The 13,453-nt window shown below is 38.6% G+C and overlaps 1 protein-coding gene across 7 annotated transcripts in view; it reads left to right on the top strand.

Moving 5' to 3' along the window:
• The window catches only part of LOC134212944 (serine/threonine-protein kinase TBK1), a 37,158-nt gene extending 24,977 nt beyond the window's left edge, over nt 1-12,181 (top strand). For all 7 annotated transcript variants that reach the window (XM_062691322.1, XM_062691316.1, XM_062691317.1 and 4 more), the window contains exons 5-6: nt 11,233-11,859; nt 11,925-12,181. In XM_062691322.1, the coding sequence (XP_062547306.1) occupies nt 11,233-11,859; nt 11,925-12,041 (744 nt within the window). In that variant the 3' untranslated portion in view covers nt 12,042-12,181. The remainder of the gene's footprint in view (nt 1-11,232; nt 11,860-11,924) is intronic.
• The last annotated feature ends 1,272 nt before the right edge of the window (nt 12,182-13,453 follow it).

Genomic DNA, 13,453 nt, shown 5'->3' with positions numbered 1-13,453 from the left:
TTGACGACCAGCGACGGCGAGAAAATATTTTTGAGCTTTTTTTTTCTGCTTTTTACCTAGAGCAGCGGCTATGTATTCGAATTGATTCTTGTAGTCGATCCATTATTGCCTGAGTTCTGTTAGTGGTACATTGTCGCATTCAAATGGTGGGAGCTTGAATATTTGATCCTCCATACCTGTAGAATTGTACAGATGACATTGTAGTATTTTGTTATAGTTAGCATTCAATATTACTTTCTGGGGGGAAATGCTTATCTAATCTTCCGGTCAATGTCATCATATAGTACATATATTCCTGTATATATACGATTGTGATGCATCACCAGTGCTACGATGTGCACGTATTACCTGGCAATCTAACTGCATTGATTGTCTGCCTTTTCAGAATTCCCAATAAGATTCCGTTGAAATATCACAAATGATGGTAATTGCTTGTGGAAAGGGAAAGAAAAGTGCAGTGGGTATCGGCCAAGTTCCCCCTGGCGGTGCTAAAATGATAAGCGGGAACAATACCTAATTCCATTTGAATCTTTTAGTATACTTAGTGATTAGCATGCGTTATTATTTTATGGGGGGGCACGCATGGAACATATTTTTCAACGCGGGTGTCAGGCGGCTGACCCATGCTCGACCAAAATAGTAAATTTAGCTAGAATATTTGAATTTTGTCTGATTGTTTTTATTTTATTTTTATTTTTGCCATCAAATGATTAGGAGCTTATTTTCAGCATCTCATAACGCAAGAGAGGGTAAAACTCTGCGTTGCATAGAACAGTTTAGGAGGTCCCCGATTCGGTGCATTGCTGCACTGTCGTGTGGAGCATGGTTGTCCCGTGTCGTTTATGGCGATGTCGTTCTCGCATCTATGACGCCTTTGGTTGAACAAATCATTTTATATAATGGCTGGACATGTTAATAATTCATTCTAGTTCTCAAATCTTGTAGTAGATACTTCTGGAGGCTGTCAAGGTGGTGGGAGGGACATTGCCTATGAGTGACAGAGGCGGTTGTGCTCGGGGCGGCAGTATGGTGAAAGCAGTTTCTGGACAGTTAGGATTCAGTTTTCATACTTAAAAGAATATCTAGAATAATATTATATTTTGATGAGCAATAACAATGCCATCCTCCACTTTTTAATCACGAGCTTTATTAGTAGCATAGGTTATCAGTACTCCTAATATACTTAATTCGGTGGGCACGCTTGGAACACATTTTTTACTTAAGTTCGACCAAAATTGTAAAATTTAATTGATTTATTCAGTTTAATTATTTTAATCTTTCTGCGTCAAATGGTTAGGTATTTGTTCCCCCACCCCTCCTGCTCCCTCCTTTTCTATTTTATGTTTCCAAACTTAAACCAACGTGATAACACTAATCCCAAACTGCACGTACCTCTATCATATCAATCTACATACGAGTCTACATACAAGAAGCGACAATCACCAGAAAACGGATTTCAATCATTTCCCTTCTACCATAAGTATAAATCATCTAAGCTATAATAAACTCTATCGTAGCGATCCCGAACTGTCTAAACATCTATTATGAACATAAACACAACCGTTTCTATCTCTACAAACATTTCTCTAATAAAAAGGTTCCATAGCAGTCGCTAGAGCCGGAAGCGGTCAACAAGCCGCTCCATACTCTCCTCCCCTATCTTCTATTATCTCACAAATTTACTACCCTGAAACTGAACTGTTTCCGTCCCCTTATGGGTCTGAAGCAGAGGACTGGACGCTCGAGCCTACCAGTCAGTGGATGGAAAGGTCCGGGGGGATAAAGGGTCTATCACAAGCCTCGGATAACCTGGAATAAGTTTTCCACGAGTCGAGTTCACATTGATTTCATGAGTTCTATAAATTAATCGTCACGTTGAAAATTTAAGCCAGCAGTGTAAACGTATTGCCTAATGTCATACAACGTAGATTGGCCACGGCCCGGGGATACGTTGAGTATAACAAGAATAACAAGAATAGTTAGCATTCAATATTACTTTCTCTTTCGAGCCTTAGGACATCAACACGCTGTGAGAATTATCATTTCTTAATGACACGTTGCCATTGGCAACCGTAGTAGATTGGTGGTCTGTTAGGCTAATCTAACAGTCATTGCTACCAATGGCAACCGGTATTTTTTTTTGCCTAGCCATCAGAATTTGTTGCTCTGACGGTTCCTGGAACTTCTTTCTGCCAAGCCAACGAAACATGCCGTTGCTGAGGCGGTTTCATTTTTGAAGGCGAAGTTTTTCTGCCCAGCCAACAGAGTGCTTCTATCGCTAAAGCGGTTCCCTTTTAAGGCGAACTTCATTCTGCCTAGCCAACGGAACATGCCGTTACTGAGGCGGTTCTTTTGCCAAAGGAGGTTTTTTCTCTGCCCAGCCAACAGAATTAGTCTGTTGCTGCGGCGGTTCTCTTCTAAGGCGAACTTTTTTTTTATGCTTAGCCAACAAATTGTTTGTGTTGCTAAAGCGGTTCCCTTTTAAGGCGAACTATTTTTTCTGCCTAGCCAACGGACCGTATCGGGTCGGCCTGAGCAACGGCGGTTCACATTTTTGAGTGAACATTTTTCGTTTTTGTTTAGGTCAACGCTTCATTGCCCAGGTAACCCATGACTTTGCTTCACTTGCCTGAGAATGTCCCAAGCTTTCGAAAAAGAAGATTTTTTTATACCTACAGGATCAGTTTTTTTAGATTTCACTTGGGTTCGCCTCGTCGCCAGATTATGTGATGTGAACCTAATATGGTCCGCGAATTAATTATAATTTATTTCGGTTTATTTAGCACTACTTTCAGTACACCGGAGTTTAAACCTGTGTCCACGATCCGAACTGTTTTTCCAAACTAAGACTCTCCTCGTTCAAGGCCTACTCTATTTCTAATTCACCAAAAATAGTATGTACTATAGATAGTAGAATCTATAGATGAGCGAAAGCATGGCTGAGTCGATTTTTTTGCCCGTGCACACGCGCATATGACGTCACAGCCCTTAACGTTTCCATTGAAATCGTGACGTCATGCTCGTTTGGAGACACGTTTGACAGTTCGTTTGGAGACAGAGGATTTATCTTCGCTCATCTATATATTCCACTATCTATAGTATGTACGAATTAGTTTTAGACAAAATCTACCTTCGAATTCGGGATCAAGATAGGGCGTACGGAGGAACTTCACAACACCTCCTCAGTACATTCAAAGTTAATTGCGCATGACTTGGAAGCTTTACATGCGATTTTCTCAGTTGCATTTTTTGAATTTGGTACAAGTATGTCTCATTGGTACTGGAATCACTCATGTGTTCTCTGCATTTCATGTATTTTATTTAATAGACTGAGATAACAAATCTCCTATATTTAATTATAATGGACTGGAGCCAATCGTAGTGCTCCCTTCATTTCTCAATTAATAACAAATAGACTAATGGAGCGGGACTACTCGTAGTATCCCCTACATTTTCGCATTACATACTCGTCACGGTGTGTCTATGGGGAAACATTATTTTTCAAAAATCAGTATCTCTGAAACACCCACCACGTGAAAGTAGATGAGCGATTCCAAGCAACAGCATCAAAATTTAAGAAAATTTTTAATTCATGATTTTCTATTGAGTTGAAACTTTGCACAGTTTTTCAATTTCATCTAAATCGTCATTTTCGATATCAAATCTTCATATTGAGTCACGACTAACTTTTCAAAAGGGTGTATGTGAAAATGGTTCAAAAATATTTAAAAAGCTGCACAGCAAAAACGGAATGTTCAATAGTTATGATTTTTTCAGCAAAGTTAGACAACTAAATGGTGATTCTTAAAAAAATGTGCACAGTAAAAAAAAAAATTTTGCCTTTAAAAATATCATTTTTGTCACAAAAACTCAAATATCTCAAAACCCTATCTTTTTTCGAACGTAATTTTTTTTAGGGAAAACGGTCCATTATATTAGCTATCTACCATAAAAATTTGGTGATGGTAAACTAATAAACAAAAAAGTTATGACATTTCAAACATTTCACAATTTTCACATATAGTAAACAAAAAAATTTCCGTGTATTTTTTTCAAGAATCGCAGTTTGATGCTGATTTTATTGTTAAGGGCCTTGCGTGAGTTAAACAAGTTGTTTGTATGATATTCCATATTTATGTATTCATCGATATTATGTATATTATATGTATAAATATTATATGTATAAATAAATAAAAATGAATTAATATTATCACAAGTATTAAATTAAATGTGGCAGTTACACAATGTTGTTATAGAAACTCTAAGAGTTTTGGGTTTGAATTTTGGTATGGGTTATGATATCATGAAAACAGTTTATTAATACTTATTTTTTATTTATTTTTATTCAAATTTTTTAAAATATCGAACACTTTTGAATTATTATCAGCACAGTTTGAGTATAGTTTTGCTTTAATTTTATTTTCCGACAATGGAATGAAACAGTGAAATTTTTGGGTTCCTTGGATCGTTTTCGCGTTATTAAATTGCTCGCTGAGCTCTGAAGCCTTTATTTCGTACTCTTCAGTAGTAGTAAAACAAAATGATAATTTGGTTAAATCATTTTCTTTTCTACGATTTGCCCAATCAAAAGTTCTTTCGCAGTTTTAATTGGATGCTCACGTTCTTTGGCTAAACTTGCTCTTGTGGCCATGCGCTTTATTGTTCCTCAATAGCATCACAAGGACCTTTGCCATGTGATGTAGCAAAAAACTGCCATTCTGCATCAATTCCGTACATTGATTTAAATTGACATAGGCTCGAAAAATTCTTACGATTTTTGTACTGCGACGCTGCTCCATCAGACATGAAATATATCTTTTTGACTTCTTTATGCTTATCAACGCGTAAAAAGTTAATCATTTTTTCAATGAACAAGTTTACGGATACTGAATCGTGTCTTAAATCTTCGGAAATTATAATAAAACCTAAGTGTTCAATTTGCGTACTTCCATTAAAATAAATAACGAATGGATGAATTGTAGCTTGTTGTACGTTCCAGTGATGGGACTGCACTTCATCTTGCAATACAAAGCTGTAATTTTCAGAAAAATCACAAATGACTAAAAATTCCATTTTGTAATGTATTTTTCGTATTTTTTAAAAAGCTGGATTGTTCTGTTTTAATGAAATCGTTGAGGATTAAACTTTCTAATTTCAAGAAAAATATGACACAAACTCATCTACAGGTTTTACAATAGTTTCTATGTCACACCTATCCGTGGTCACCCATTGCTCAAATGATAACTGATCAATATATTTTTCTTCAAACTCAGCGTATAAAGTATTTTCCAATGATGAAGAATCTGGACAATCCGAACAAGATCGTAGATAGCAATTTGATGTTGTATTTTTCACACAAAAGACTACCAGTTAACATTTTAATATCCTTTGTTAAATTGATTCTTTTCAAACTATGTAAAATAAGATTAATATTCTCATGGGTTGTGCACACACACACATTATGTGTTCCTGAATTGGAAAGAAGCTTACATTGCCTTGACCGAAGGCTTGCAAATGAGGAAAAACCTATTTTAATATTATCGTGAATTTCCTTGAAGCGTGTGTACGCTTCTTTCAAAGTCGTCATCATTAATCGTTTTTGGATTGCTTGACGCTTTCCATCTTGTTTTACTGATACATAATCTTTTTGACCAGGCATAGCTCGACTTACTTCATCATCTTCAAAATATTGAACTACTATTTCTTTTGTCTCATCTGTTAATGCAGTACTAGACCTAGTATTTTTGGTTGAAAGACAGTTATTCTTCAATTGTTTTGCCTCTTTTACTGTATTTCTATTGGTTTGAACTCATCAATGGCATCCTGAATAGACCACGAACTTGGCAGCATCGACAAAATCAATAATTTTTCTTTCCTTGTCGTGGCTGCATTCGAGAACCTTTCCTTCATATTTATAATTACCTCATCGTAGTCTGTATTTTCCACATCATCAGGTCCCTAATTTGAAGAGGTTTCTTCGTACAGCTTCGTTTATTTCACGGTATTTTTCTCCGGGTAATAAACGTAGTCCATCTTACTCCATTTAATCGGAGTCACTTTTTATCCCAGCTATGCCCTCGTTAAAGCGTTCGATGTTGACCTTTTGGATACACTCATCTTCCGATTGATTTGTTGAAACAGATTTCGCTGATGGTACGGTGGCAAGGCTCTCAGCACTTAATACTTCTGGTAATTCCTCAGTTGTTGTCGATACATCTGGCAATTCCTCAGTTGCTGTCGTTTTCGAACTTCCTGCGCTCTGCTCAACCGATGATATACAGATTGCTCTTTTGTCAACGTTTAGACGGCAGGACGTGCAAATGCGTAAATTTGTATTCAATGTGGACATTGGAGCATAACCAGTCGCTTTCAGTTTATCTATGGTGCTTTCGGTGAGATTTCGTAACTCTTTTGAACACTTTTTTCCATCAAACGGCCTACAACAGTTGAGAAAGCGGCTACTCATGTTGTTCGTAATATTTCAATAAACAAAATCACTTTTAAGTTTTTACTGACTAGTTTGGTGTCAAGAAAAAAATTACTATAAGATCTTTAACAACCTTAGTAGTAGTAATTTTTTTGCTTTTTCGTGAGCATTGTCATGGTATGTACCTATCATGCATTTGTTAAACCGTCTAAGACGAATTAAGTACTGTCCATTTAATTCCACTAGTTAATTTTCGTAATCTTTGCAGATACGTATTTCGACCACAACTGTGTGGTCGTCTTCAGTGTCTTGTACTTGACTCGACTTCTCGACTCGAGTCGAGTCAAGTACAAGACACTGAAGACGACCACACAGTTGTGGTCGAAATACGTATCTGCAAAGATAACGAAAATTAACTGGTGGAATTAAATGGACAGTACTTAATTCGTCTTAGACGGTTTAATACATTCCACTAAACGAGCTTAATATATTTTTCTGAAAATGCATTTGTTGTTGTTGAAGATACCCGTTTCCTCCCGATCAAAAAGTCTATTCTCTAAGAGGTATATTTTTTGCAGGTAAACTATAGACGTACACGTGTATATAAATCTTTGATTTTGCAGCTTTTGTCTTAAAAATAACATTTCTGATATGTTTCTATCAACGTTATTATCAACAGGTTTCAACACTATTAAAAGAATTTTTCGCCAGTCACGTGCAATGAAAATTATGACACTATCAATACTTTTGATCACAACACTGGATCGTGTCTAAGTTTCTTATAGATGCTATGAATAATTAAATCAAAATATCATGAAAACAACTTGTTTAAATCACGTCCCTTAACAATAAAATCTGCATCAAACTGCAATTCTCGAAATAACTTACACAGAAAAAATTTTTTTTACTAAATGTGAAAATTGTGAAATGTTTGAAATGTCATAACTTTTTTGTTTATTAGTTTACCATCACCAAATTTTTATGGTAGATAACTAATATAATGGACCGTTTTCCTAAAAAATTACGTTCGAAAAAAGATAGGGTTTTGAGATATTTGAGTTTTGTGACAAAAATGATATTTTTAAAGGCAAAAAAATTTTTTTTTACTGTGCACATTTTCTTAAGAATCACCATTTAGTTGTCTAACTTTGCTGAAAAATCATAACAATCGAACATTCCGTTTTTTTGCTGTGCAGCTTTTTAAATATTTTTGAACCATTTTCACATACACCTTTTGAAAAGTTAGTCGTGACTCAATATGAAGATTTGATATCGAAAAATGACGATTTAGATGAAATTGAAAAACTGTGCAGAGTTTCAAATATTTTCGAAATGGTCGCTCAGGATCGACTGACATGCCCCCGTGGAATGCCTCAGATGCTCTCCTCTTTCATATAGTGGGTAAACTAGAGATGGGCGTTCCGCTCAGGAGCTGTTCCAAAGATTCGCTTCCTTACATTGAGCTGATGAGCCATGGATCTTTTTTAAAGAAGCCCAGCTCAGCAGCTCACTATAAATTGATGAAATCATTGTCAAACACGCGCCTAGAGAAACTCCCTCGAGCGTACGCACTCGAGTACGCGCGCTGTTGTATTTTGTACAGCACAAACGAAAATACCACGCTCTCGGTACACAACACAAGCGAGCTTGTATGAGCATTCCAGTCCAGTACCGCGCACGTGCTGATCGTTTATTATTTGCACCTCAAGCACCATCAAGCCAAGCGACAGAACCATCTAGCCAAGCAACAGAAATCATTTCTGCTGCAGAGAGGAATAAGAAACACACAAGCAAAAATAATCTAGCTTGCCGCCTTTTTCTTAACCCATACCCACATACTCGGCGCTACGAACGGACACACAAAAGATACCTAGTAGTGCGGTAGCGAACGAACCGTACTAAGCAAAAGATCCGAAGATCCGAACAACTCTCAGTTCCGCTCATGTCGTCGTCCGTCTCGAAATTGCTGTGACATGGAAGCGAGAGCTGCGCCACTAGCTCAGATCCGTGCGACACGGATCTCAAACCGGATCAGTCGCGACCGATTCTAGCGACCGAACCGTGTGGTTCAAACGAACCGAGCTGGGTGCTGTGTCTTGCACGGAGCGGATCTTTACTTGCGACGGGTTTTCCCGCCAGCATACTGCTACATGTGTACTCGGTTTGTTTGTAACACCGTGCTCTGTATTTTTTTACTCTCTTGTTTTTATTTCTCTCGCATTTCGGGAACCAATATACACTGAAAACTAAAACTACCCAAAAGTGGGTTGTTTACACTCAAAACCGTGGTTTGGGCCAATAACCCAAATTTGAGTAAAATGGCTTTTCTGGCACTAGGTAGTTTGCCTTTAATCCCATGTAAACAATTTACCCAAAGCTGAGTTTAATTTATCCAAAGCGGACCTTGATCAACCCAAAATAGAGAATATTGAATTTACTCAAATTTGGGTTATTGGGCTGAGCAACCTCGGTGAGGTGTTTGCATCTTGCTCTAGTTTTGATAGCAATCATGGGAAAAAAAGGGAAAACTACCCAAATTTGGGTAAATTTTTTCTGCGATATTCTCAATAGTGCGTATATTGAACTCAAAGTTTGGGTTGATTTATCTGTCCGTGTAGATGAATGGGCTCGCTTGTATGAAAATGTCAACTACGCATGGTTAGAAGGGTTAGAAGCGCGCGCAAACAAGGCATTGATTCCTACTGCACCCAGTATGAAGAGAAAACTTATGACACGTGATATGGTTCATATACATATCAGAGACTAGGGACGGAATTATTTAAATTAACGATTTGAGAAACGTTATCAACAAAATGTAACTTAGAATTATGAATAGAAAATAATGTTGAGTTAGTTTTGTATAGAAATAAATGTGATAGTTCTAAATGAACTCCTAGACTTCAAAAACTAGACGGTCAGAAAAAGCGTAATAAATGTTATTAGTTTAAAATTGTCGGTTTTTCAATAGAAATCATTACCTCACTGTAGCTAAACATTTTAAAAATTTCAAAAGAAAGGTAAATAGATGAATGATGAACGAATGAATAAATCAATGAATGACATAAATTTTTCAAATTTTTGAACAATAATTAAAATAATAATATTAACAATTATGTTTTATTATATGTAGCATTAAAGAACTGAAGAGCTGATCCAAGGAGCTGACTCTTTTCAATGAACTGAACGGATCAGATCCGCTCACTGCAATGAGCTGTTTTGCCCATCTCTAGGGTAAACTAAAATGTTCTATCGGAGGATCTAGAACAATTTTAATTTTATTCACTGTTTTTGGTGCAAATTCCATAGAAATCTCAAATGATAGCCAATTCAACCCCCAAAAATGTATGGAAAAATGACCCCCGATAGAACATTTTAAAAATGCACTTACGTGAAGAAAGGAAAATCTATTCTTTCGTGTAGTGAGTGTTTTAGAGATACTGATTTTTTGAAAATAAGCCTCTTCGGACAAACACACCGTGTCGTATCTTTTTTTTTCTCAATAAATCGCCTGCTTTGAGCGTGTTTACAGCGACACACTAGGAGTTAACTTTGGAAAATCAGTTTGGCGAAAGGCATCTAATGTTTAATACCTCGAAAATAAACGTCTTAATTGAAAACATATTTGGTAAGCGTAGAAGCGGACACTTTCCTACATAACTGCTATCAAATAGTTTTTCGTGAAAAGTTCCTACTGTTGAGAAAATTCGCGTTAGATGTCTTTCGCCATACACATTTTTGGCGGTTGAGGGCCGATGTCCATGTAATGGTTTTTTACGCTGCGTGCACGCCGCGTTCACGCAAGGCACCCAGCATCAAATGGAGAAATGCACACGTAAACGTCTGCATGACTACATTTGATGCTGGATTGCTGGGTACCTTGCGTGGACGCGGCGTGCACGCAGTTTGAAAAAACGCTTCGTGGGCATCGACCCTAAGGGCAATTTTCAACCCCAGGGGCTTTAAAGTTTTTCAGCCGGCCGATCTCCTCCTGGATTTCCTAGATATTTGAATCCAGAAGACGTTTGTGCTGCGCGCGTGCTCCCAGGTTCATTACCATACCGCCACCGTGATCTGCCACATCGCCATATAAGTGCTTTTTGTAGTCCTGAAGCCATCTTTGGATCACCACACCACGCTCTTTCGTAAGAATGCGTTATTAGCGCGGTACAGTTGCTCCATCTTTCTCCGCAGCTCATAAGGCTACTAATGAGATCAAATTTCCAACACTAGGCACATAGCCGAACTCTCGCAATCTATTTTAAAAACCAAATCTTTCACACGTATTATTGTGTGCAATGCCAACCGAGTAGGATGAGTATTTAGTTATGTCTGGAAATTGTGCTTAATGAAGTAAGGCTGTGTGATTGTACCAGGTTGGTCGTCAGATCCCTTCCCGACCACATAAGCGAGGAAATAGATCGCCACTCGAGTTCAGTACAATCAATATTTGTTGTCAGGTAATTTATATTAAATTAAATTACCTTGAAGGTAGGTTACATTAAATTAATTTTTTTCATCCATCATAAGAATTTACTTTTTCATACGTTGCTATTTCGACAGTTTTCACTCCCCGGTCTCTGGTTAATGGGAACTATCCTTGCATCTCAGATATTAAACAATCTGGTCAAACAAACTAATCAATCGCAACTATCCTTGCATCTCAGATATTAAACAGCCGAATGACTATAGAGGCCGTACAGAGATTACGTAAAGGGGAGGGATGTGCCCCATTTTTTATGCTTCGTACGAAGAAAATCAATTGAAAAATTTGAACGCCTCATAATTTTCCGTATTTTATATTCCAGAATGAAACATACCAGGACAAGGCCTCAACTATCCACACCGAAATGAGCAGCCTCAAAGCCACATTCCAACGAGTAGCAGATCCAGTTCAGCAACTCCACAATCGGTTCGTCTTGGAGGAATCGCTAAGTCGTGAGTGGATCACTGCTTACCGCGATCTACGCAGCCCCAACAAAAATCGTGTCAACGAAAAAGCCAAATATCTGGTGGATCGGCTACGTGACTCGTGGCAGCATTTGCTACGTGACCGCGCCACTCGATCGCTCACCTACAATGATGAACAATTCCATGCCCTCGAGAAAATCAAAATCACCGAAACGGGAAAGCGAGTCAAGACGCTCTTGAACGAGGATGTGCGCCCTGCGGTGGAGCTGGAGGCTGAGTGTCTGGCCGATTGGTATAAAAAGGCCCAAACAATCTTTTTGCAGACGCAGTTTTTGCTCAAGGATGTCAGCTCTCATGAGGAGACCCTGTACGATGTCAGGGTGCGCTTAGTGCAGATGAAGGAAGATTTGAAGGAGGACATCAAGAACGACAGTGAGGTGTCTAAGATTGCCAACGAGACGAGCGCGAATGAACAGAATATTGAGTATATGAAGAAATCCAAAGAGATGCAATGCTATTTGCGGGTAAATTTATTAGAAATTTGTTTCTTCAAATAAACTTTTACTAATGCTTTGTGGATATTTTTCAGACGATGTTTAACTTACAACGGGAAATCAAGAAAAGTCTTCTGCAAAATAACGAAATAGTTGACGATTTGTGCAAATTGACAAGCGAACATCCTTCGAAAGAGGAAATTTTCGACTGATTATTGCAACTCTCTAAATGCAATGCACATTCGTTTGCATTATATTTTATCCGGAAACTATATACAGATTAAGTAACTACCTTTGGTTAATTGTAAGTTGTATCCTTATTTTATTCTATAATAAAAGTATTTTACTTTTACATTTACATTTTATTCATAGTAGTTTGTCCAATTGAAACTGTGTAATATTTTCTACCATCGCGACTTTTTACTGACGATCTCAAGGCATTCCGATACGGAAAACTGTGACAGTCTTTAGATCACCTGGACGACGTTAAAAAAAACACTTTAATAAAGATTAAAAAAAAACCTGGGCGACGTCATTTTAGCTGATAATATTACTGTACTATGGAAACGGCGCTCTGTTATGCATAGTAAACGAGCGACCTTGCCGAACGCTTCTCTACGCAGAATTATTATATCTATGACTAAAGCATCTAGCGAGCAACAAATTTCCCTTAGCGAAGCCATCTCGACATATGGTTGGTGCAAATAAACCCCTTCTGTTCGGAATCGGTCCAAAGAAAAAATAGTTTACATCTAAACAGATAACACTGAATCAACAATTTGACGCCACAATACACGGTTCGAGGCCGCATCTCTCCATCCTCGAATGCGCCAAGTCGTTTTGCACCTGGTCTGCCCACCTCGCTCGCTGCGCTCCACGCCGTCTCGTACCTGCCGGATTGGAAGCGAACACCATCTTTGCAGGGTTGTTGTTCGGCATTCTTGCAACATGCCCTGCCCATCGCACCTTTCCGACTTTAGTTACCATCTGGATACTGGGTTCGCCGTAGAGCTGGGCGAGCTCGTGGTTCATTCTTCACCGCCACACACCGACAAAGATGGTCTGAAGCACCCGTCTTTCGAATACTCCGAGTGCTTACAAGTCCTCCTCGAGCATTGTCCATGTTTCTTGTCCGTAGAGGACAACCCGTCTTATTAGCGTCTTGTACATGGCACATTTGGTACGGTGGCGAATCTTTTTTGACCGCAGTTTCTTCTAGAGCCCGTAGTAGGCCCGACTTCCACGGATGATGCGCCTTCGTATTTCACGACTAACATTGTTATCATCCGTTAGCAAAGATCCAAGGTAGACGAATTCCTCGACCACCTCGAAAGTATCCCCGTCTATCGTAACACTGCACTGCTTCCCAGGCGGGCCCTGTCGCGCTCGGTTCCGCCCACAAGCATGTACTTTGTCTTTGACGCATTCACCACCAGTCCCACTTTTGTTGCTTCACGTTTCAGGCGGGTGTACAGTTCTGCCACCTTTGCAAATGTTCGGCCGACAATGTCCATGTCATCCGCGAAACAAATAAATTTACTGGATCTGTTGAAAATCGTACCCCGGCTCTCCGCATGACACCTTCTAACGCAATGTTGAACAATAGGCACGAAAAGAGCCCACG

This window comes from Armigeres subalbatus, chromosome 2 (genome assembly GCF_024139115.2).
Source record: "Armigeres subalbatus isolate Guangzhou_Male chromosome 2, GZ_Asu_2, whole genome shotgun sequence".
NCBI classification, from domain to species: Eukaryota; Metazoa; Arthropoda; class Insecta; order Diptera; family Culicidae; genus Armigeres; species Armigeres subalbatus.
This window is presented reverse-complemented; position numbering and strand designations above follow the sequence as displayed.